This window comes from Thalassophryne amazonica, chromosome 2, assembly GCF_902500255.1.
Source record: "Thalassophryne amazonica chromosome 2, fThaAma1.1, whole genome shotgun sequence".
NCBI lineage: Eukaryota > Metazoa > Chordata > Actinopteri > Batrachoidiformes > Batrachoididae > Thalassophryne > Thalassophryne amazonica.
In genome coordinates this window covers 73,481,296-73,507,589 of record NC_047104.1, presented here as the reverse complement: position 1 = coordinate 73,507,589, position 26,294 = coordinate 73,481,296, and the positions used below count along the sequence as shown (strand labels likewise).

General features: G+C 39.6%; 1 protein-coding gene across 1 annotated transcript in view; it reads right to left on the bottom strand.

The window, feature by feature from the left end:
• ahctf1 (AT hook containing transcription factor 1) overlaps window positions 1-26,294 on the bottom strand; it is a 119,206-nt gene that overhangs the window by 78,735 nt on the left and 14,177 nt on the right. The window contains exons 3-6 of the mRNA XM_034187987.1: window positions 18,882-19,032; window positions 14,480-14,582; window positions 13,547-13,727; window positions 1,293-1,500 (exon numbers count right to left, since the gene is read on the bottom strand). Coding sequence (XP_034043878.1) covers window positions 1,293-1,500; window positions 13,547-13,727; window positions 14,480-14,582; window positions 18,882-19,032 — 643 coding nt within the window. The remainder of the gene's footprint in view (window positions 1-1,292; window positions 1,501-13,546; window positions 13,728-14,479; window positions 14,583-18,881; window positions 19,033-26,294) is intronic.

Below are 26,294 nucleotides of genomic sequence, written 5' to 3'. Positions count from 1 at the left end.
CAGGACATGTTGGGGCATGTCCAGCTCATGCACAATTTCTCGGATATTCACACGACTGAAAAGCAACCGAAAGCCATCTGAGCCATCTGAAAGCCGTCCTGTGAGACCAACACGGAGGTGGTTTTGTGCCGCGCCATGAGCGGCACGGTGGTGCATCCCTCCGCTCCTCTTCCCATGAAAAAAACTCCTGTAACAGTGGAATGTGCCGAAAAAGTGCTAATGTCCACGCCTTCTGCCTTTTTTTGTGGAAGTCAGATGACGTCCCGGATCAACAAAGCCTTCACGTTGGAAATGATCTGGTTGTTTCAGCGGGGTGTCAGCCTGTCGATCGGCGCTCGGAGTGTGCCGCGCTCTCAGACGCTGTGGGTGGTCTTTAAACCGGCTGGAGCACTCCTTAATCTGTGAAATCCCCATAAAATCGTCGCTGAAAGCCATATGAATTTTCCGAATGGTGTCCACCTGGAGGTCTCTCAGTTTCTGGAAAAATTTGATGCAGCAAAGCTCCAAATCGTTCAGACATTTATTCGCAATAAAAATCCGATGAGAGGGGTGGACCACTGCTCACACAAAGCCTGCTCACAGGGGAATGACGCAACCGACAGGCGTGAAAAAACTCACCCATGCGCACGAAGGTTCAAGCTTGGCTGATGCAATCACACGTGATTCAAATCCATATGGTTTTTGCAAAAAATAAAAAGGTCGGATACTTTTCTAACAGACCTCGTATATAGTAATAGCTTGGTAAAACAGCTGTATGTTCATTCCTTCTCATGAGCAGCTGTAAAAGTATGTTTATGATAGATTTAACATCTTGTTATAACAGATCAGATGATCTGCGTGTGATGTGGTGCACTGATGCTCACATGCAGTGTTTTTAATTGTTTGCGCAATGTTCACATGAAGTTCATGAAATGAATGCGTGACAGAGATTTTGAGCATTTAAAAATTTTCTTTGCACACTTGCACAAAGCCACATACAATTTACAATGGTTTGCAATAAGTTTACTCTCATGCACGGCAGCGTGCGTGCAAGTGCGCGGATCAAAGTCATGCAAGTGTCAAGGTAGCCTAGGCAGTCATTAAAATTCAACCAATCAGTTTAGGAAGAGTTACCCTTACAAAACTCATGGACAAACAGGTGGACAGAAAGATGAACAGTGTGATTCCTGTGCAAGCCCCCAAGCCTTTGTTTGCAGTGGGCACAATAAGAGTCCCACAATGTAAAACACCACCCATACATATACCCGCCTTTACCTGCACAAAACGCATAGTCCAAACAAAAAGAAACTCACTCCTTCTTTAGAGTCTTCATGTTCCATAGCTCTAAATATCCATCTGAGAACCCGACTGCTAAGTGGTTCGTCCTGGAGATGTACTGAAGTGCAGTGGCTTGAATTTCAGTATGCCCCTTCAGCTGAAGGCAAAGGTGCCTGCCCTCTCTGCTAGTGACTTCTCTAAGCCTGGGGATGTCCGCTGGAGACTTTGTGATTACCTGGAGGTCTGAAAATCAACAGTGGAGATTAAAAAAATAAGATTAACACTTGGTAAGAATAGTAAGCAGCAGATGTACTTACACACAGCTTCATGGTTTATTCAAGACTTGGGAACAACAATCAGGTAAAAAAAAAAAAAACAGGATATAAGAGGAAAAAACATCAAACTCAGTGTGTCAATTATGCTTTCTATCTTGAAAATAAAGAAATTATAAAACTTATACAATTCATAAATAAATGCAAATTGACCAGTTTTGTGTTACCAGAATTAGTTAATATCATGGTAACATGTAAATGTTCATTTTGTCCATCCCTTGACTTAAAAAAGAGAAATAGCAATGGCAGAATAAGGTCTAAGAACACCCAAACATTTGGCCATTATTTTATTTTTTTCAAGAAAACAGCAGAGACCTGAATTTGTGCACTTTTCTGATTAAGAATTTTTCCAGGCAACACTAACACTGTCAAAGTGGACGTCATTTCATGAACTGTTACAGAACGAAACAGTAATTTAAACAGTAATCATTGGTTTAGGACAGTGGCCTCCAAACTATTCCAGAAAGGGCCGAGAGGGTGCAGGTTTTCTTTGCAGCCACTGACTCCAGCAGGTGATTTCACTGATAAACTCATCCCACCTGCTCCAAGTGATGTTAATCAGTGAAATCACCTGCTGGAGTCAGTGGCTGCAAAGAAAACCTGCACCCTCTCTGCCCTTTCTGGAATAGTTTGGAGACCACTGGTTTAGGAAATAGCAGTAAGAGCAGAAATATACTTGCCTTCAAACCATGTGTTTACATAGACAACCAGCAGCGTTGTGAACATAATTTCACAGACTTGCCTCTGGACGACATGTTACTTTGTTGTTGTTCAACAGCAATGACACATAATCCTAGGGGCGGAAACTAGGCACCTCACAATTTGATTCAATTATGATTCAGGTGGCTGTGATGCAATTATAAAACAATTATTGATGCCTCTCATTTCTATACATTTCTTTTGTCCTCACTGCATGAATACTTGGCACTTTTTAAAGCAAAGTATTTGTAATTACCTATAATGAATTTACGTCAAATACATTCTTTAACAGCTCAGACATATTTGTAACTGTGTTATTCTTACTTCCAAGACCCAAAAGCACCCCACCGCCGTGCTTATTACCACTCCAGCAAAGTAAACAAACAATCATGTCCACCTCATCACAATCTACAGGCATGTGCACACTGGCCCGCTTCGGCGTTTACCGAGCACGCAGACTCAGTAAGCGCAGTGGAGGCAGAGAGCGAGGCGTTGGGGAAGAACGTCGCCCGCTGTCGATGTCGTCGCTGATCTGAGCATGCAGAGCTGTATCTCACATTCATTGCTGATTACTTTTGGATGTTGAAACCAGGATGTGTATAACAGTAACATTACTAACAGATAAAATCAATTTCAATGCGGGATCGGACTGAAGGCGAGAGCGCTCCGTCTTCTGCCGGACGTCACTGCAATGACCCGGATGTACAAACAGTTTTCGCTGAGGGCCAAATTTTAGCTGCAAATTTGTCATTTTTAAATGAAGATTTCTCCGCTGAATTACAAATTTGGGCTTGCAGATTTACTTTACTGCATTCATAAGGGTCTTATAAATACAAATCAGCTATTTCTTTCTGAGATCTGACCACATTTATTTCAATGCAGGTCTACTTTAATGCAGTGTGTGCTTGTGTCGGAAAAATTAAAACAGGAATGTGCCTTGCGACAATGGCAAAATTTTGTTGCATTGCTGATTTTTTGATACTCCTAAACATCTGTTCTCACCTAGTGCCCGCATATTTTCTTTTAATTTCACTTTTGCTTCAGGAGGGCAAACTGTGACCACAATGTGCATCAAAACAAGATGAAAGCAGTGGTGGAGAAGATTTCAGGTAATCAGCCATAAATGGCAGCCATGACATTCAGCAAATAAGCTACTTGAATTCTTTCTTAGACTTTTACTAAACAGTATCTCGGGCTGCTTTCACTGGAGCCTTCACGGTGTTAAGGGCCCCTTCACACATAGCACAAATAGGTACGAATCAAGTTGAATCACGGCAAAACAGCCCAAATGAGAGGACCCCTCCACACCCTTAGATTAAAGGTCCACTTTTGAAAACAATTTTTCATACTACTGATACTATAATAAAAAATAATTTTAACAATTATAATGTTGAGAAAGAATAGTTCCATTTATAAACAATGTAGACTATAAACATTTTTACAGTTATAAAAGTTTTACAGTCACAGTGCTGTCAATATTTAAATATGAGGTCAAGAAAGATGACTATTTTATTTTTTTATAAAACAAGTATTTATGTTTATTGAAGTCAAGAAAGAATGACTATAAAGTGAGTATTGGGAAAACTGGTTATTATTTTCATGTTGAGGTGGCGGGGGGTGTTGACAGCAGCTGCTGAAAGTAACTAATAAAGTAACTAGTAATCTAACTTAGCTACTTTTAAAACTGAGTAATCAGTAAAGTAACTAAGTTACATTTTCCAGGAGCAATCAGTAATTGATTACTTTTTAAAAGTAACCATGGCAACACTGGCACTCACAGACATAAGTAAAGTTAGTTTCAGTTCTGTTCCTGGTGTGGTATATTTTGTAGTACTGAAGTCCACAGGTTACATTTCAGTGAGATGTGAGATGAAACACACAATGTTAAAACACAATTTGTTGTAGTCAAAAAGTGATGTTACATGATTTAAGTGAAACAAAGATAATGATATTGGTAGCAGTTATAGTCAAAAAGTAAGGAACAACTGATGAATAAAAGATTTTGAAAGTCATCATAAAACTGTAATGGTATCATTAAGTATTCGTATCGGTACTCTGTATCGATGAGTACCCAAATGTAAGTACTCGTACTTGTACTCAGTCTGGGAAAAAGTGGTATCGGTGCATCCCTAATAAAAACATACATTGCCTTTGCAACGGGCTGCAGCGGCCACACAGCGCGCACCTTGACAGGCTGTGCCAGGTGAAATGGACCGTCAGATCATGTGTACACTCAGCTGGTGATATGAATGTCAAGCTCACACGTGGGTGACGTGACATTCAGATCACCAACTGTTGTGGGGGGGGGGGGGTACACACGCACGCGACATGTGTTGAGGGGGGAGCCAACACTCTGGCACGCCACAAGTGTGTTGCTTAGCAACGCCACACTAGTGGGGCACTTAGACAATTTTCACAGCCAGCTCACAAGTAGTCGCCTACTCTGTTTTCGTGCTTGTTGCATAAATGGCCCCACATTTCGTAAGTGCTCCGTGAGTGGTATTGAATGTTCGGGTGTGGCACCTGGAATTTGGCCGACACCTGCCGAAAGAGGGATCGAATGGGCAGTCACAGGGCACACTCTGTCTTTTGGCCGCTGGTGTGCATGAATGGTTGTGGTGACAGGTGTACGAGGCGTTAGAGGCGGCTCCGATTTTTTTGTGAATGGCATGCGCTTCCTCCTTCGTGCGCCATTCGACCTCATTCGTGCTATGTGTGAAGGGGTCCTTAGAGGACTTTTGAAAGTGGAGATTTTCTTCAGAGGCACAACAGGTGATCCATCACGTAATTGTTTTGTTTGTGTTGTAGATTTTGAAGTAAAATCTGTGTCCAGATGTAGCCAGAATTATTAACCGGGTGCTTCTTGTTCTGTGGTGTATCATGTGCTTTTGCCGTTTCATCATGCAGAGCAGCTGCAATCACGTTACTCATTTGTAGCATAGTGGTTGTAACAAAGCTGTAAGGCAAATGTACTTGGGTAAAAAGTACCTTACTGGACCAAAAAATATCTCAAGTAAAAGCAAAAATATAGGTTTAAATAAGGACCGTAAAAAGTGGGCTATACCTGCATTCCCACGCCGACAATGAACATAAAATCAATTTTTTTTTTACTTTTGTGAAACGACACCCCCAATCACGCTGCATGCCAGTCGCAGCCCAGGCAGAACTTGACACCTTGGCTAAAGTCCAGTCATGTCCAGTACTGTATAACAGCTGAGTGGATCCTTGTGATTTGATTGTTGCTTTGTATGTCACATGACATGGATTATTCATCCCATTTGTGTTCCGTTGCATTTAGAGTGCAATTTGGTTCCATACGTTTGGTACCATTGTAAACCACTCTCACTAGTGGGGGCAGCGTTTAGCTAAACACGCGGCGTTTGTTTTGCTGACGGACAACAATCTGGAGGAGCTAATTGACGGTGCTAGTTCTTAGAACGCGCGCGCGCACACACACACACACACACACACACACACACACGCACACACACAAATCCATTGTGCTGTAAGCCGTCTGGAGGCATGAAGAGCTGTGAGGAGGAAGTTAGAATGAAAAGCTGGACTAATTTCTAATGTGATTGTTTTCGCTGCACTGAGGAGGTACTTTTTTTTTTTTTTAAGTATACAAAGTCATGCACGGCATCGCGGACTTCATTGACAGAATTATTTGACTCCTATTTAAAGTTCGTGTTGATTGTTGATGTCAAAGCAGCAATGAAGCGCAAAAGAACTGCGGGTCATACAGCTTTCTCTTATCGTTCCCCTGTTCTGTGGAATGATCTCCCTGCGTCAGTGAGGCAGTCAGACTCTGTGAAGACTTTCAAGTCCAGATTGAAGACGCATTTGTTTTCTCTTTTATATGATTAGCATATTGTGTTATTATGCTTTGTTTTTTTTTTGTTTTTTTACTTCTTTTAATCTTTTATTGTGCTTTTAATCTTTTAATTATGCTTTTGATCTTTTGGTCCATTTTGTTTTGTTTCTGAGTTGTTTTCTATGAAGTGCCTTGTGGCAACACTGTCGTGATTTGGCGCTCTATAAGTTGAATAAATTGAATCGAAAAAGCTGGACAAATTTCTGATGCGATTTTTCGCTGGAGTGAGGAAGTACGGTCTTTTCTTTTTTTTCTCTTTTTTTTTGGGGAAGTACACAACATCAGTGCAGTGACGCACCGAAATGTTAGTCCCTTTTCTGTTGTTTGTACATTAGTTGTGCTGGACACAATCAGGGTGCCAAATTACATGCATAATGTTATAGCTTTGAATAATACAGCTTTTATGAATTCTTGCTTGTGATAGTGTAGCATACACTTTAGGTGGGTGGTGCGTTTCAAAATATACAACCAGACTTGTTAACCAGGTACGCATAATTCAACAGAATTGTGTTAACCATGTGTTTTTGTGATTAAAATAGCATGTTATAGATTTTCATTTATATTTTCTAATTTATTCTGCTGCAATTTATCATGCATAGTTTCTGGTAATGTAACAAATAAACTAGAACTTGGAATATTTAATCAATTCCGCATCTTTTGCAGGTGGCTGTTGGTCGATGTCTCAACCGAAGTTGAATCTGTGTCTTTTCAAAGACAACTATGTTCAGTGTTATAAATTTTGTGATTTGCAGCCTGTATACCTCATATGACCATGATATACAACCACATATGACCATGATAAACATTAAATACTGATTATTCAGCACTAATTGTCTTCTATATTTGTCACATATACCAATATATATAAAAAAAAAATAATAATAATAATAAAAAAAAAACACTGGAGTGCGGGGTGCACTGAATGAAATTTGTCACATGAAGTAATTGGCATATCACAGTCAGGCAAAACCGTGTATAGTCCGCAACACCGATATCATTTGTTTAACAACAGATCTTACTATTATATTGGAATTTATAATCATTATTACTGCATAAATGAATGCTAAAAATGCCTCACTGACAGGTTATGCGCATATTTTGTACTACTGTGCACCTATCTTACATGTCTGTGCATAGTCCGCAATAGGGATGGGTATTGATAAGATTTCATCAATATCAGTGCCATTAGCAATTCTGTTTATCGATCTGATTCCTTATCGTTTCCCTTATCAATACCTCTTGTGAATTTGTGTACTAAAAGTAGGCTTTACAGGTTTTCTTTGTCAACAAAATTTTATTGAGCCTGAAAAGTAAATAAATATGAAATTGGTCACTGGATCCTTGATCTCTGGACTTTAATAAAATCTACATGGTGGATCCTTGATCTGTGGCCATAAACAGAAATAAACAAAATCTGTAGTTTTTGTCAAAAGCATTTCCTTTCAAACATTTTGGTATGAATGTCACTCCATACCTCTGAGCTGTATGTCAGCGCAGGATGTCTCATTTTGGAAGGAAAAAAAAAAATGATTTGATCGATTACAGTTTATTGTTTGTATTACAACGTTTGGAAACAGGTGTCATTTGATTTAAATGGTAATTCGCTTTGAAGTTATTAATTCTGACCGGACTCTAGCTTTCTAACTTGACTCAGCAGAGAGTGGTGCAGCGTTTGAAGCTGTGCGAACGGAACGGAGGACAATTCTTGTTTCTTTCTCGCAACATGACAAGAGTCCCAGTTAGTGACTTTATTCAGCACCAAAGTGACCATTGATGATTAACATTTTTTAATGGCTTTGAGAGGGGTTAAGAAGTAGATTTGCAGCTTCTGAAAAGCAGCAAAGCAAAGAGCCAACGAAGCAGCGGGTCCGAGCACTGCTTCATTGCTTCAAGCTTCAAAGCAGACCCACGTTGCAGAACCGGTTGATTGCAAACCCACTGCATGGTCTGCAATCAACATAGAGAAATGATCATTTTTCGGACAAACACCCTCAAAAACAACGGCCGCTCAGAAGGACCAATAAGGCAATCTTTAAGCAAAAAGGCTATCGATGTCAGTGAATTGGATAATTTCTTAACGGTTCTCAAAAAGAACCGGTTCCCAATACCCAACCCTTGTTCGCAACAAATGTAGAGTCCGGAACATGGTAACAATAACCATTCAAATTGTTTTTAACTTATTGGTGTTATGTTTACATTACTTCTGTATGCCTGGATGTTCAAGGTATACATTTTAAGCTCAGTCAGAACTATTAGGATGGGATTTATCAAGTGTTATGACGAATAAGAACCAGTTATGGTGCTTCCCCAAAACTGAAAATTTCCAAGATACACATATATTAAAATGTGCAAAGTTTGAATACTGCATATTATATAACAAATGTCAGACTTCTTTATTTCAATTGGCTTCATATATTTTAGAAGTGCTGCAGACTCTACATTTTGCCAATCAGACGTGATCATAAACATAGCATGAATATATTTTCATTTTTTTGTTTGCTTTAGGTGAGAACATAATAGCTGCACAGAGGAAACCATAAAAATGTCAATGTCAACAAAATTGAGTAGGAAGTACAGTACCTGCTGTATGTTTCTAGAAAATTTGCTTATTTTGTGAAGAGTCCACAAGACATACCTATGAGTGCATACTTTTGTAACTGTGCAACAATGCACAAAGTGCAAGGCATCATACTGTTCATATTGGATAAGGATTGGAATAAAAAATTGTTGATTTTATCAGAAGTTGTATTTCATTAATAATTTTGACCATAAGTGTACACTAAAACAAAAATGGCTAAATTGACCATTACATGGTCAATTTCTTCTTTGCATCAACATAATCGCTTGCACAATCATGAAAGTTCAAGTAGAATACAGTCGTATGTAAAACTTTGGGCACTCCTGAGGATTTCCATGATTTTCCTTTATAAATCATTGGTTGTTTGGATTAGTAATTTCAGTTAAATATACCACATAGCAGACAAACAGTGATATTTGAGAAGAGAAATTAAGTTTATAGGATTTACAGGAAGTGTGCAATAATTCTTTAAACAAAATTAGGCAGGTGCTTAAATTTGGGCACCCCAACAGAAAAAAATACATCAATATTTAGTAGATCCTCCTTTGCAGAAATAACAGCCACTAAATACTTCCTATAGCTTCCAATGAGAGTTTGGATTCTGGTTGAAAGTATTTTGGACCATTCTTCTTTACAAAACATCTCCAGTTCAGTCAGGTTTGTTGGTTTCCGAGCATGGACAGCCCGCTTAAAAATCACACCAGAGATTTTCAATAATATTCAGGTCTGGGGACTGAGATGGCCATTCCAGAATGTTGTACTTGTTCCTCTGCATGAATGCCTTAGTAAATTTTGAGCAGTGTATAGGCCCGTTGTCTTGGTGAAAGAACCAGCCCTGGTGCAACTTCAACTTTGTCACTGATTCATGAACATTGTTCTCAAGAATCTGCTGATATTGACTGGAATCCATGTGACCCTCAACTTTAACAAGATTCCCAGTACCTGCACTGGCCACACAGCCCCACAGCATGATGGAACCACCGCCAAATTTTACTGTAGGTAGCAGGTGCTTTTCTTGGAATGCTGTGTTTTTTTAGCCATGCATACCGCCCCTTGTTATGTCCAAATAACTCAGTTTTAGTTTCATCAGTCCACAGCAAAATGAAGCTGGCTTTCCCAAATGTACTTTAGCAGACCTCAAGCAACTGTTTGTGGCGTGTATGCAGAAAAGGCTTCTTCTGTATTACTCTCCCATACAGCATCTCCTTGTGCAAAATGCGCTGTATAGTTGAATGGTGCACAGAGACACTATCTGCAGCAAGATGATGATGTAGGTTTTTGAAGCAGGTCTGTGGGTTCACTATAACTGTTCTCACCATCCTTCGCTTCAGCTTATCTGAGATTTTTCTTGGCCTGCCACTTTGGGCCTTAAGTAGTACTGTGCCTGTGGTCTTCCATTTCCTCACTATGTTCCTCACAGTGGAAACTGACAGCTGAAATCTCTGAGATAGCTTTTTGTATCCTTCCCCTAAACCATGATGTTGAACAGTCTTTGTGTTCAGGTCATTTGAGAGTTGTTTAGAGGCTACCATGCTGCCACCCATTAGAAGATATGCAAAGAGGAGAAACATTTGCAAATGGCCACCTTAAATACCCTTTCTCGTGATTGCATTCACCTGTGTAAGGAGGTCAAGGGTCCGTGAGCTTACCAAACCAATTTTGTGTTCCAATAATTAGTGCTAAATGTATTCAAATCAATAAAATGACAAAGGTGCCCAAATTTATGCACCTGCCGGATTTTGTTTAAATAATTATTGCGCTTTCTGTCAATACTAGAAACTTCATTTCACTTCTTATGATACAAATCATGTATAAAGTTAAAAATAAACTTTTGCCTCAACATGTCCATGATCTGTTCAAAATGAGAGAGTCCAGCTATAATTTTGAGAGGAACATTAGTATTTCATAGATTAAAGATTTGGACCACTGTTAAAAGTCATTGTGTTTTGGTAAAAGGTGTCAAAATTTGGAATAACTGTTCTGATGGCATTAAATTATCCGGTACTTTAGTTGGCTTGAAAAGACATTCTAAAAACAATATAATTTATTATAATATGATGAATCAGGTTAACTGAGTTTGTTACTTTTTTATTGTGCGTTGTACTGTTTGTTCTGTTGTGGTGAGATATTTTAGTTCACTGATTACTCTATATTGTCTCTGCTTGTTTTTGTTACTATAAGTGTTCATATATTTGTATATATATGTATACAGCAAATGGTAAAAGGGGTGGGTGTTTATCAGTGGTGGGCACAGCTAACGAAAAAGTTAGCTTTGATAACTGGTAATCAGCTAACTGAAAGTTATCTTTTTTTAATGCTAAACCGATAATCTGTCTAAAAACTTATCGAAAGCTACAGATGACCGATAACTTTAAATTTTGCCTCCCATACACTCTCAACTACTAAGAAGCTGATTTTGAGTTTAAACACCACCAAATCTTCTAAAAGAACCAACGGCGATCACAAACCCAAACAGCCAATGAGCCAGCGCTTCTGTCTTTGTGCGCTCTGCCCCCTGCTGTAGGAAAGCATCATTTACCTTGACAGGATACAGTGGTCTAGCGATGAGGCAGAGGTCTTGAAATGAAAGCAGGTTTGAATTATGGTTTTGCTTTATAAATAAAATTATTCTGGATAGAATAACTACATTAATGTAAACTCTTAAAATGTACAAAGTGATATATAACACATATCTGTTAATTTTAAAATAATGCACTAATTCTGAAGATTTGAACATTAACACACCAAAGGGATTATGGATAAACTAAGCCTCTGCTCATACTGATTGGTTGATTCATTCATTCTATGTAAAAACCAACACGAGTGAATCAATGTAACGTGTTGGTGTTTACAAATAAATGTGCTTTTATAAAATGTCATTTTTCTCATTCGTATAAAAAAAGAAAGAAAGAAAGAAATTTTCAAGATCCCACTAGACAGCGCTTAAGCGCACGCGTGATGACATCACAACTCTATCCAGTTAGGGAGACAATAAGAACTGTCAAAAAAACTTTCTTGTGTGTTGGAATTGTGTGGCGAGAGGAATCGTCGGTTGAATGCTTGAATAACGATGTCAGTCGCACAAAGAAATCAAATAATAGTGAAAATATGTTCGGTGCCGTGTTATAACAGATCAATCAGTCGCCCCGTGAGGCGTCATAACATCTGATCGGTTAACGGTTCGGTGTTATAACAGATCAATCAGTCCCTCCGTGAGGCGTCATAACATCTGATCGGTTAACGGTTCGGTGTTATAACAGATCAATCAGTCCCTCCGTGAGGCGTCATAACATCAAGCATGGTTCACATGGCAAGATAATTAGGCCAATATCGGACCCGATTTTCCCCTTCCGACAACGTTAAGGACACCCCGACAATCGTGATGAAGCTAAATATAATCTTATCATATATTCCTGCCGTGTGTGGTGTGTTAAGAAGGACATGAGGAGCTAAATGTGACATGCAGCCAATCAGAAAGCGAGGTATCTGACCTGGGAATGTTCGTGTGTGTATAATCTGTTTGTGTGTTTTTACCGTGTGGCTGACACCACACACTGTACAACTAAACTAAACATGACCAGTTCTCCTTTGCCTGCAGAGGATAGAGCAGTTTCTTCTAGAACCAGCTCTCCTATGTTTGCAGAAGATGGAACTGCGCATCTAGTACACAAAGCTACGTCTGCAAAAATGTTAGCATCCTAAAAATTATCGGACGATAAGTGGTCCGATGATGTTTTTCAAAGTTATCTGAAAAGCTAATCCGATAATGAAAACATTATCTTCCAAATTAGCGGTTAGCGGATTAACAGAACTGTGCCCACCACTGGTGTTTATAAGCTTTTGCTTGAGCCTACACCCTTTCGGCCGCACAAAACTGGAATTGCCTACAAGTTTTGTTTTTGTTTTTCATTAACAAGAGATTTCTTTTTTTGTTGTTAAGTATGCGTGCGTGTGCACACTGAATAAAATTCATTCATTCACTTCTCAAATATCGGTATGTTCATCTGCTATATGATATATTTAACTGAAATTTCTGATCCAGACAACCAATGATTTCTAAAGGAAAATCATGAAAATTATCAGGGGTGCCCAAATTTTTACATACAACTGTATGTGTTATCACTGCATATGCTACATTTAAAAGTTCCCAAAACTAGGCATTTAGTCAAATAAATGCATAGTTTAAATAAATCCTTCGGTGAAAGCTGGAACGTACCATTCAACTCAGCTTGCCTCAATGAATGGTACATTCCAGCTTTAACCTCATGAAATATTTGTACCACAACTCAAACATTCATTATTTGTATACCAATATATTTATAATTCAACAACTGCGGTACGCTGATGACATACTTAACATGATTTGATGCAAGATTGACCTATATATTTAAGAAATGAACTGTCTCTATGGAACAATTATGGCTCACTATCACATAAATCACAAATTTTGTACTTATGATAAAATATGTTATATGAGACTTGTGTTGAGTGAAATTAAATGTACGTATTATGACACAGTAGCACCAGGCATCATTACATGAGTAATACTGCTACTCACATCTTTCTGACTATGTAGCTTGACTTGATCTCCAAAATGTTCATATGCGTGGATCACAGTTTGCCATGTAGTTTGGTTTAATAGATCGCAATGCATGTTTTGAAACTGTCATGCAGCTTTTTTATGTCCCATTTAGTCAATGTGGAAGAGTCATAAAGGAGGCCTGAGGTCTCTTTACATAAAAATAAATAAATAAATAAATAAATAAATAAATAAATAAAAGAGAGAGAAAAACATGTACTCTTCACCTGAAGCCTCCAGCTCGCTTTGGCTGCAAGAGAGGTCATCAAGACAGAGGTCCACAAGTAGAACGTGACCAAGATCCGTTATTACTGCGGCAATACCAAAGAACCAGCGAAGGCTCTGGTGAAGGTGCTGGGTGGAGGTGCTTGCACCGCCATAACTCACCAATGGCTCGATGGCAGTAATCTAGTTGGGTTTAAAAAGAAAGTTAACACTATAATCCATGTGTAGACTGTCAAAGTTTTAATAGAACTTTCCCAAATGTAATTCTTAAGGTCTAGTCCAAGTGTACTCCATTAAGACACATTTGAGTAATAAAAAAAAAAAAAAAAAAACACAAAATCATCTTCGCAAGTTCTTATCTTGTGCAAAACATAGAAATATACTGTTATTTATAAACTTGTGCTAAATAAATACTTAACAAGGGTACCTCATATTTTAAAATGTTTTATATATAAAAGCAGTAAAGTGTTTCTGATGATGCACTCTGTCTTCGAGTCTATATAGATAATTCAACCCAATCAAATGGGATTTGGCAAACCAGTAACCTACCCATCATATAAACCCATACTTGTCTTTATATCTCATCAATCATATAGCAGCATGCTGTCCAAGCATCAGCTGCCTATCAATAACAATAGTAGTAATCAGTAAAAACATCGAACAGCAGCAGCAGACCTATAGGCTCACATTCAAAGGTCAAACTCATCCAAAGTGCCCGCCCGGGTACCCATCTAAGGCCTGTCTGCATCAGATACTCCTGCTTTTATGGTATAAGAATGGACCTCAGGTCTGCTTGAATGTTGGCTTGCTGGGACCCAAAACAGCTCCCTGAGAAGGTGGCTGTGGCAGCCCAGAGCACCAACAAATGCTCCAAAAATTGATCTGTCACAGCCTAACTGAGTCACGAAAGAGACTGAAGTGTATAATTAACTCACCCTGCCTGGTATAGCCACTGCTTTGACCACTCTTGAAAGCCCCAAGTCATAAAGACACAGCACGCTGCCTTCTGCTTCCTCCAAGCCAACCAGCAATCCTGACCTAGTAAAATAGGATATGAAAAACTGTGATGAAATTGACAGCACATGGAATGTTCCATGGAACATTCCATCTTTCACCTCATGAAAATATTCTCATGAAATATTCTTTCCATTGCACTAATCAACATTCACTATTTGTATAACATTCATTACTAGCTGGAAAAGCTGATCTTATGGCCCCCTGACACTTGCACGACTTTGATGCATGCACGTCGTGGTGACGATTCCATCCGCTGTGTTCCCAGCTGAACGCTGTACTTTGCCCCACTGACTGCCACGCGCTGAATGCTGTGTATATAAAATAATTATTTCGCAGCGGATTAATCATTTTCTCTGCAAGTTGGCTGCTGAAAATGGCTCTAATCGCTTCCTGAATCACAGAGAAGCGCTCCAGCTGGAGCCGTTCGCACACCCCGAACGAGCTGATGAAAGCATTTGGAGCTGTCTAAAAACGTTATTTATCATGTTTACATTGTCATGGCTTGGTAAAACAGTTGCATGTTCTTTCCTTCTTTTGTGCAGCTGTAAAAGTATGTTTGTGATAGATTTAACATCTCGTTATAATCGTTCAGACCAGCTGCACTCTGATGCGACCACTCGCTCTGTTTACTTCTTTACTCCACTTGACAAGGTGCACGTATGTTTGGCAAGCAGATCATGCCACACTGCATGTTATTTATGCATGAAAGATTTTCAAAATTCTCTTTGCGCAATTTCACGCGCCAACGACCCTCGTGTTCAGTCTGCACGCGTTAAAGATGAGTTTACTCTCTTGCACAACACAGGGCATGTAAGTGCGTGCATCAAAGTCGTGCAAGTGTCAGTGGGCGTTTACAATGCCTTCTTCCCATGTTTTAATAAATTACAATAAGGGATGGGTATGAATAAGATTTCAACAGTACGGCTGAATCTCAATTCTACCCCTCGGCCCTTCCCCTTACCACTTTCCCTCCATTTTGTGTAGGTACGAGAGACCGAGGGGTATCCCAATCTCTTTTTGGAGCGAGGCAGCGGGGCAGGCGGAGGGCTACAAACCCCTCCAAACAGAGTGACTCTGGATGCACACTCCGTTTGGAGGGGTAGGAGGAGCTTACCGCTGTCTCCAAAGAAACAAACATGGCGCCCAGAGCCGCACAAATGAAAGCGGATTTCATTACAAATTACGCTGTTTAGAAAGTTATAACTTGCCAAAAAACTTTACAGGCAATTACCTATGACTATGGATGGGTATCGAGAACCGGTTCCTTTCGGGTATCGTTAAGAAATGATTCGATCCACCGACATCAATAAGCTTTGTGCTTAACGATTCTGTTATCGGTCCTTCAGAGTGGCCGTTGTTTTGGCGGGTGTTTATCAGGAAAATGATAATTTCTCTACAATGATTACAGACCCTGCAGCGGGTCCTTAATCAACTTTTCTGCAGCACGGCTTTGCTTTGAACCAATCGAAGCAGTGGTTCGCAGATTGAAGCAATGCTTCGATCGATTGCTTTGTTTATTTCTTTCTTTCACTTAATTTTCCCCCGCTAAAACCCTAAAGAGCATACGTCTGTGAGTATTATTTACCTTTTCTATGTTAAACCAACCTGTTATGGTCTTCTGAAACAGTTGATAGATGTATTTTCTAACTTAAAAACGGGAGCGATGCTAACGCATTAGCATGTCTATGGCATATTCAATGTTAAAAGTTAGCATTTAGCAATTGCAGCCATCATCACGTTCGGGTGCATTTGTTTTCAAATTGTAATATTCCTTAAATTTATTTTTGCTTATATATTAATAATCTAATGATTATTATATACAATTTTAGAGAGAGAGACAAAAAGAACCTGAATAGAAACAACAGAAAATATATATAATAGCAACTAACAATGAACATAAATAAATACATACAGAAATAAATAAGTGTTTCCTGTGAACACCTAGTGACTCACACCTCCATTTCATCCCTGTCTTATTTAAGTTTAATGACAGTTTGTTTCGGTCAAACCATATTTTCAGTTTGTTAATTTCTTCAGTGATTTCCTCCAGAACTATCTGCCAAACTAGAAAACTGCTGCATCCTAGTAAGAGCAGAATACTACTGAAATGAATCTGAATAAGGAAAGTTGCATTTTTTTTTCTCACCTAAATGGATTCAGCACTCACTCCAGTTTATCGTCTGGAATAGTCCCAGATTGCATTTCAGAGCTTCTAGAATTGAAACATTTTCCTGCAGGTGGTGTTGGGGGTAATTTTGGGTTTCAGCTTTTTTTGTTTTTCACCACTTTCATCCCTGAATATGAGTTGTGATTCACTTTTATGTGGATTAAAGTTACTAACTGGGACTCCTGTCTCGTTGCGAGAAAGAAACAAGAATCATCCTCCGTTCTGTTCACACAGCTCCAAACGTTGTGCGGCTCTCTGACAAGTCAAGATAGAACGATAGAATCCAGTCTGAATTAATAACTTCAAAGCAAAACACTGTTTTGTTTATTTTTATTTATGTCCAGAGATCAAGGGTACAGTGACTAATTTCATATTTATTTACTTTAAGACTCAAGGAAATACATAGAAAACCTGTAAAGCCTACTTTTAGTACAAAATTCACGAGGTATCGATAAGGGAATCGATAAGGAATCGGATCGATAAGCAGAATCGATAATGGCATCGATATCAATAAAATCTTATCAATACCCATCCCTACCTATGACAGCAACATCTATGCTGCTGGATGCATGTTGCGTATATTGTCGTTCTGAAGAATATCGTAACTTCGCTCGTGCACTGAGGCGTTATAATGCATATACACATGAATGCTACGATAAGACACTTTTATATCTCACAATGGAGAAAACCGTGATAAAGGATAAGCACGTTAATTTGTATGTTCATAAATCTTTGGATAATAGCGATCCCTGCTGTTGGATTTCAAGGTCTGTAACGCGTGTGTATTTTGTAAACAAATGAGGAGAAGTTTCACCAATGGGAGTAAGTTGGAAGATATATACACACACATGTATATGTGTACGTCCTAACAGACAACTATTATTTGTCAAGGAAATTTCTAAAGGAAATAGGGCTGGATGCAAAAATGGGAGAATTTGAAAAAGAAATATAAGGTTAACAGAACTAGATGCAGCCCATAACATACATACAGGTGCTGGTCATATAATTAGAATATCATTAAAAAGTTGATTTATTTCAGTAAATCCATTCAAAAAGTGAAACCTGTATAATGTATTCATTCATTCCACACAGACTGATATATTTCAAGTGTTTATTTATTTTAATTACTAATTAACTAATGAATTACTAATCAATCAATTAATGATTAATCAATTAACAATATTAATTATGACTATTATTAATGACTAATTATTATCAGTATTAATCACCTTAATACTATTTATTATTATAAATTACAAATTAATTAAATCCATTATTAATACCACAAAATTCTCCGACATGATTGTGATGCATCGAAGAAATCTGCGACTTCTATTTCTTTGCATTCACGCAGAAAGGCGAGAAAATAAAAAGAGCAAACAGGCTACTGCAACAAGTTTCGCTTCGGTTGCCATGTTGACAAACAGTGAAGACGGCAGTTTGAGATGGGCGTGGTTTTTTTCCCCCTAAGGCGGAGGAGTGCCTCAATTCATAGGGCTAGAGGCATAACCCTTGTTTTAAAGGGGTAGGCATAGGGGTAGGGCCAAGGGGAAGGGGCACAAAAGAGAACTGAGATTGGGCCTACCACTACTCTTAGCAGTACTCCTTACCTGTCCGGTAATTTAATGGTATTCTTATCAGTACTTTGTTGAGAAAAAAAAAAATTAAGAACAGAATTAACATTCCTTAATTTTCTATATACAATTTAACAAACAATCAAGTGCAACTACATTCTTCAGCAGTTAATTCTCTCCGCCATCACTGGGTTTGTGTGCATGAGCAAGAGGGAGAGAAAGAGAGCCAGAAACAGGCTCCCTCAGTAGCGCTCCAAAGTCACACCGACACAAGCTCCTGTGTCTTGGAGCATGCGCTGGTGTTGCGCTTCGCTACATCCACAACACCTTCGAGACAGAGAGACAGAACAAGAGACTGAAGAGCCGCTTTCATGCTTTGCATACACACAGGATCCAAGCGAGTGACAGATAGAGAATGCGCTCTTCTACGCAGCAACAATAAATGTTTTTAATTCTCCAGTCCCAAAAGCAATACCATTAAGGGTAAAAGGTTGTCGGTTCCCCAGTCTTTAATAATTTAAGGTTTCGGTACCTTTCCCTAATTACAATATACATAACCCAAAGAGCAAAAGCACAAACCGTTTGAGCCAGCTGAAATCTCTGGCAGCAGTAACACTGGGTGGGTGCTCCGCTCCACCGCTGAAGCAGTATGCAGATAATCGTTCACCTGTCACTGCATGGACCACCTCCAAATGAGGGCCATGAGCTAGCCAAGCCAGCCCACTGCGACCTACAAACACACACACACAAATTATACAAAGTGAAATAGAGGATCAATAAAGCATGACAAGAGGTTCATAAACTGTTCTGTTGAATCACAGGACATTAGGCTTAGTCCCAATCCTGCCAGGCCAGAAAAACAACACCGAAGAAAAATAAAATAACGACAACAAGAGCAATCCGATATTTCTGACGTCCACCAAGGGTTGACGAGGACTCAAAATAACATATCTAATTCACATCGCTACCATCGACATTAACGCTTGTCCAATGTTTCGGGACAATTGTAAAATGTGATCGGACAAGCAATAGCTCTAAGTCGTTGTCCGACAGGACAAGTGGCATTTTGTTTTTTGTTTTTTTTATTTAAAACATTCAAATTCTTTATTTTCATCGCTCGGATGCAAAATACCTGACCGCTGCCTTTTTCTCATTTATATCATGTCTTGTCTCGCACCTCGCAAGAAAGAGTCTTTGGTTTTTCCTGCCACTCTCCACGCAGCGGACAATCGGAAAACATGATTACACAGGATTCTCCCCAGACAGTGGAACAACGGCGCCGCGCCATCAGTGTTATGATAGCGCCATCATAACCTGCCCTGCTATCAGGTAGTTTTTTTAAATCCAGCCAGGCTGTTTGTGCTGGACTGCTCACTCACCCCTCCACCGCTTGCATAGCTCCAGGAATTCATTTATAGGCTTTATTTTACAGTTGAAAGCCTTCGTGTTTCCAAAGTTTGCTTAAATACGGTGTGAGAGTGAAGAGTCTCTCGTTCCCTCACACACACACACACACACACACAGAGCGAGAGAGAGAGAGAGAGAGAGAGACAGAGAAAGGAGGAAAAAATGTTACCAGACATAAAAAAGCAGCAAAACAATTTTAGTAAACAATCATCTTCACCACACAGCCTCAGTGAACCAGGATTCATCTTCAAAAGAGCAGATTTACTCCTTTACTTCTTCCAGAATTATTTTTTTCATTTTCTTTTTATATTGTTGTTTATGCACCAATGACACCATATCAAATTACTTGTATGTGAGAACTTACTTGGCAATAAATTTGATTCTGATTTGACAATCAAATCAGTCCAGATTTAGCTCTTGTTCAAACAAGACAATTAGGGGTTATATTGTTTTGTTTTGTTTTAAATAAGTATGCAATTCCAAAAAAAGAAAAAAGCTAAACTGTCAACATGACAGAAAAACTCTGCCTGGACTCTTAATGGATTAAAGGTACAGTCTGTCATTTTTAAAGAAAATAGGGTGGATTTTTTTTTTGGACCACCCTGTATGCAATTCCACTCAAAAATGTTGAAAAAAGCTAAACTGTCAACATGACAGAAAAAAAACTGCACAGGTGCAGTGTGTCATTTTTAAAGAAGAGAGCAAATGTTATGTCCATCAAATATTAATGCGTTTTTAAACTTTTCAATGTCATTTATTTTCTTAACAGACAGAAAAATACAAAAAAGAACTTTGATATTACAACATAAGTAAATTTTTTTCTATTATTCTTGCTTTCAATGCATCTAAAACCAGTCACAATGACTCGCACCGAGCACCGCCTTGGGCGATAATTGCCAACAGCACCGCTATACTAAAAATTTCTGGGGAGAACCCTGTATCATGTGTGCACGAGACCACTGTATGGAGTGTGCGTTCGTAGTATCTTCTTGCAAGATGCTGTGGCGGGAAACATTAGATAACGAACATCGCATCGATTAACACGCTTTTTGAAGAATATACTGAACAGAATGTCTTTTCTAAAACCTCTGAAACTGGGCCAGATACCAGGGAAAACACCAGTCAAATGAAAAGCATCAACCCCTGCAAGTGCAGAACCTTCAAAGAAGAGGTATGAAGAGAAAGGAAGGGAGAGGAAGTTTGTTTGTAGCTGGACACAGGATTAACTGTGGCTGGGGCACAAGGAAGAGGACAACACAATATAATGCCATGTCTGTCAGGACTTTCCTTCAATTGCAGACCAGTAATGCATTTTTAAATGTTGAAATAAAAGAATTTGATTAGCTTTATCAAAAACATACTGGCAAATGATCATGCACTGAACAGTGATGAATTCAGAAAACACACAGGAGAGAAGCAGATGCATATTTGCATTTACCAATATTTTAATTTTTTCCCCAATTATGAACAATTACAGGAGAAAACATTATGAGCTATGTCTTGGTTACAGATTAAAAGGCTAGAGACTATGCATGCAATATGTAATAAAATTTATTTTTTGGAAATTAAACTTTACCACCCACACAGGAGAGAAGCAATTTATGAAAAAGTGTAATTTCAGGACTTCCACAGTAGCATGCCCCCAGACACCCCTAGGTGACACGCACCATTAGCGTATGTATTGCGTGCCTTCACAAACAAAAAACATCACTCAGTTTTATCTTACATTTTCATCCTCATTTCCACACAAGGAGCAACATTCGGGAATAAATCCTAACAGCTTGTCAACTCATCTGAGCTGAAGTGTGATCCAAAGGCGTGTCAGCCCGCAGCTGAAAACCTCCGAGGACATAACGAGCAGGAGGAGCAGCAATCGTAAAGTCCCAAAGTTCTTCAACTTACTCCAGCAAGTAAACGTCCCAAACATCAGTGAGGTTTCTGTTTCCGCCAAAAACAGCAGCACTTTGATAAATCCACAGGCGACCCAAGCCATTAAATTTGGCGATGCTGATTGGCCAAATATTTATTATATCAACCCAGTCTCACGGCATGAAACAATTAGTCCCATGGGCCCCACTTCTGGTGCCCACAAGAGATTAAATTTGGAGATGCTGGTTGGCCAAATATTTATTAATCTGCTTAGCAACATACACAATTTGGTCATTTTGCTGCACTTCAAGGGTGGATGAGTGAGCGCCCAAGACAAGAAATGATATGTTCTGTGCTTTTGTCTGTGAAAATACACTGCTGAATGAGAGTCAGTTGGTGGAAATGTTGTTTTAATAATTCAGATTACATGTAGGCACATACTATTAATCAAAACTGACATTGATAATACTTAAAAAAAAAAAATTGATTTTATAATTTTTCCCCTCCACATCTGGGAGGGCAGCGCCCCAGCACCCCCTATGGGCGAGCCGCCACTGGTTCACATGGTTATGGTGTGACGGACACACAGCAGCTTATTAAGTCAATGGCTGTGAAGCGCCTGAATCAGTGCTGTGAATTTGCAGCCAGCAGGACACATCTGGTAGGGCTTCCGTTTGTCTGGACTAGGGTGCCTTCCTGGAATTAAAACCGTAAGAAATCTGTGGATGTACATGCATGCTGAGAACTGCCAGTGATAACTAGGGGGATTCTGACAACCCTCCCACCAAACAACAACAAAATAGCTTTCACATTAAAATAATGTTGATACCCAAATAGTATATTCACCAGCTGGAGTCGACTGACGATTATCAATCTGCAGCACTCTTGAGTCTCCCTTTGAATGCTTGTTAAGCCCCGATCACACGGCACTACCAAAGGACACCAAAGCCAAAACAAAACAAGAAATCTGGACCCACATTGCCTTTCGGAGACATCATTTAAACGTCGTCCAGCTTCTTTCCTGTAGCTGGTGCTTCGTCAGAAAACTGTTGAAAAATGTGAACAAATCCGACGACAACTTCCATTTTGCTTTCTGTGTTGACGGTTCCTCATTGTTTGCGTAGTTCCCGTACCATCAGCGTTCTGTTTGACTGTCGTCCAACTTTGTCCAACCTCACAAGTCCGACATCTTGCACAAACGTTGACAATATCTGAATGGATCAATAATTAAAGATCCAACAAGTTGAACATGACTCGTCCATGTGTGGGATGAAACGCAACATTTTCATACAGAAACAATAGCAGCAAGAACGTTTTATCAACTACTTTAACTATTTACACACGTTCCAGCCACTAATGGCTGGAATGGCTGTGCGCACACGCACCTTCTCGTCAGAAATGTCTGGAACAGCCATAAATATCTAAAGTAGCTGATAAATCGTTCTTGCTGTTATTGTACTACTGCTACTGTTTGTGGCTGGAATGGCTGTGTGCACACCAGGCCTGTGTGGTTTAGGCAGTTTATCCGGTACGCGGCATATTTTGGCTGACAGTAGAGATTTGGACTCCACCAACTAATCGTGATAATGGCCGCAGAGTTTTTTGATCCAGGAAAACTCCTCTGTGAAGCAGCTGTGTGTGTGTGTGTGTGTGTGTGTGTGTGTGTGTGTGTGTGTGTGTGTGTGTGTGTTTGTGTGTGTGTGTGTGTGTGTGTGTGTGTGTGTGTGTGTGTGTGTGTGAACCAGTTTCCTGCGGTAGAGAGGGGTGTTCCGAGCTGAGGTGACTAACTCTCACTGCTATTCATGCAAGTTTGTAAGACGCCTGTTCTGTCGCTGATATTTGCAAAGCCGTTTATTTATTTCAGCTGACGCACTGGGGAAAGGCGGAGGCTCCGTCGCGACCTGAATCAAACATTTGAGAAAGCACCACATTTAATAAGGCAATGATTTTTTTAATCAGAGCAGAAAGACAAGATCAGCCAGGTAACATCAATTTACCCAGACTGACTTCAAATATGAGTAAATTAAGTATTTCTTACAAAATGTTTGGGTGGTTTCGTGTTGACTTTTGTAAAAGAGGAAGTGACTGCCCTGAAAGTGCTTCATGTATTCAGTGCGAGTGTGCCATCTAGTGTACAAGAGATGAAACTTCAGCCGCTGACCAAAAGTTATTTAATTCTTTCACCAAAACATCAAATCTAGGCTTGTATCTTAGATGTACCTTCCGGCAAACTGTACCAGTAGTTTTGAGATACGCACAATAAATATTTTAAAAATTACATTATATCTGTTTTTTGTCTTTTTTTTTTCTTTTTTTTTTTTTATCAATTTACCTTTGCTAAGGGATCCATTCAGAAACACAATTTTTACACATAATTATTACACATTATTTTTATATCGCGATATATACCATTATCATGAAAGGATTCGATTTATACCATGATATGAATTTTAGGTCATATTGTGCAGCCCTAGCGCACACGCACGTTCCAGCCGTTTGTGGTTGGAACGGCTGTGCGCGCACACACGTTCATCATGAATGTTTCGTTTTAATTTTGTTTACGGCGTCATCAGTGTTGGCTTCGTTTTTCTTTTGTTAGTTTCGGTTTTGTTTCGTTCCTTTATGCGCTCTTGATACCAGGTTTTTCAGTGATGGGAGAAGTGCAGGATCATTCGTCCACTTTTTCCTCGATGATTTGTGACTTTTCCTTTGTTCAGCTATTGTTGTGTGCCGTGTGACCAGGCCCTTAAACGTGCCATCTTCAACCTTTATACCATATTTTAAATTTTGTTAATAGGCCTAGTATAACTTGACTTATGGGTATTTTACGCATTGCGTGTTCATGACTTATCATTGTCATTTTTGCTGCACATTTATGTACACACATGCAGCAAAAGGGATATTTCCTTCTGCTGCAGCAGTGACAGGAGTGGGAAGAAACATGACTCCTTTTTAATTGGTAGAAAACGCACGAGCTAACCAATGAGAAGTCACTAACCCCACATGTGTTTGATCACAGCCCGCCAACCCCATATGGTTTTGCTTGTGGGTGCGCACTTCGGGCATGACAAGTGCAGAGTCCCCCCCCAGGCAACACAAGTAAAAAATAAAACAAAACATGAATTTGTCTTTATCACTGGTTGACAAAGGCACTTGAAGCGGTGGTTTCCGCAGGGGGATTGTTGACCCCGAGCCTGGATAAAGCCAAATGAACAGCTTGCTTGACAAAGGATAGTCCAGGTCCGGTTTGCGACAGGGACTCTGCCTCAGAGGTGTGAGAACCCATCAATGAATGGCTTGAGAGAGACCCCTCTCATCCTGATCCTCAACACAGTTTGTATCACTTGTCATGTACAAGGAATCAGTCGCAGCAATAGACATGGCATCTTCTTCCTGCTGAGTAACTACACTGGTCTGATGAACCTCATTAGGGACAACAGGAACTGTTACAGCATCCCTAGGCTGTAGATTCAGAAGTAAGGTCAAACTCTGAAGTCAATGTTTCAACCTTTTCAGCCAGAACATGGTCATGAGTAACCTTCTTAGCAGAGGGGTCCCTGCATATGGGCGTTTACAGTGCTTTGGTTCCTTCCTGGGGCTGGAGGCCAAAGTCCCACTGGGCATCCCACTTTCCAATGCCGCGGGTCTAGCAGACCTCTCTGCCAGTGGCATACTGGCACAATTAAGGCAGGCTTTGTCAGTCAGGGCTTCCCTCAGGTGTCTGATCCCAAGACACGAGTGGCAAAAACATATGTCCCATCTCCTGGGCTCAAAGGAGCCAACAGGTACTACAGCCATGCAACAAAGGCCCTGACATCATTGTGAACTGTGTGCAGATGGCTAACACAAGCCCTGATGGTTACAGATAGCAATACAAAGCATAAAACCACACGCAGTGTAAATACTAACACAAGGCACAAATGTGATTACTCAGCCACAGTAGTAACACAAGGCACAGAGCAAGAATCACTCGCAGCGTAAATGCTAATCCAAGGCACGGAGTGTGAATCGCTCGCAGCCACAGCTATAACACAAGGTTCCAAAAACGGCTTTTTCGGTTTTAGAAGTGTTTATTTGACGCTTCTGATGAAGCTTAATATAAATCTGCTGCTAAATTTATCAGTCTGATGGAATCTCTGAATCTGATCCAGCATGTGTCTGGCCCCACACATAAAGGACATGTTTTAGATCTTGTTTTTAACTCTTGGCCTAAATGCTGACTATTTATTCTGAGGACATTTTTATTTCTGATCATATGTGTGTTCATTTTAATTTGTCTCTTAATCTGGATTGTCCATCTGCTCCACATGTGATTTGCTCTCGTGTTTTCTCTCTCTGCAGCTGCATTTTCTGCTGATTTTAACCTTGATGAGTTCTTAATTTCAGATGTTGTAAATATTTTATCAATGAAAGAGCACATTAGTCTGGTTGAGAGAATGAAACCTTCCACCTGCCCACTTGATATCATCCCCATTTCATTATTTAATAAGATTATTCTCACCACTGCTCATGTGTTTTTCAATAATTAACAGACCATTGATTTCTGGTTGTGTCCCTCAGTATTTTAAACAGGCTGTTATTCACCCTCTTTTAAAAAAGCCTAATCTTGACCCTTGTGTTCCTCACAATTTTAGACCAATTTCAAAGTTGCCTGTTATCTCCAAAATTTTAGAAAAAGTGGTGGCCAAACAGCTTAATAAGGTTTTAGCTGAACAC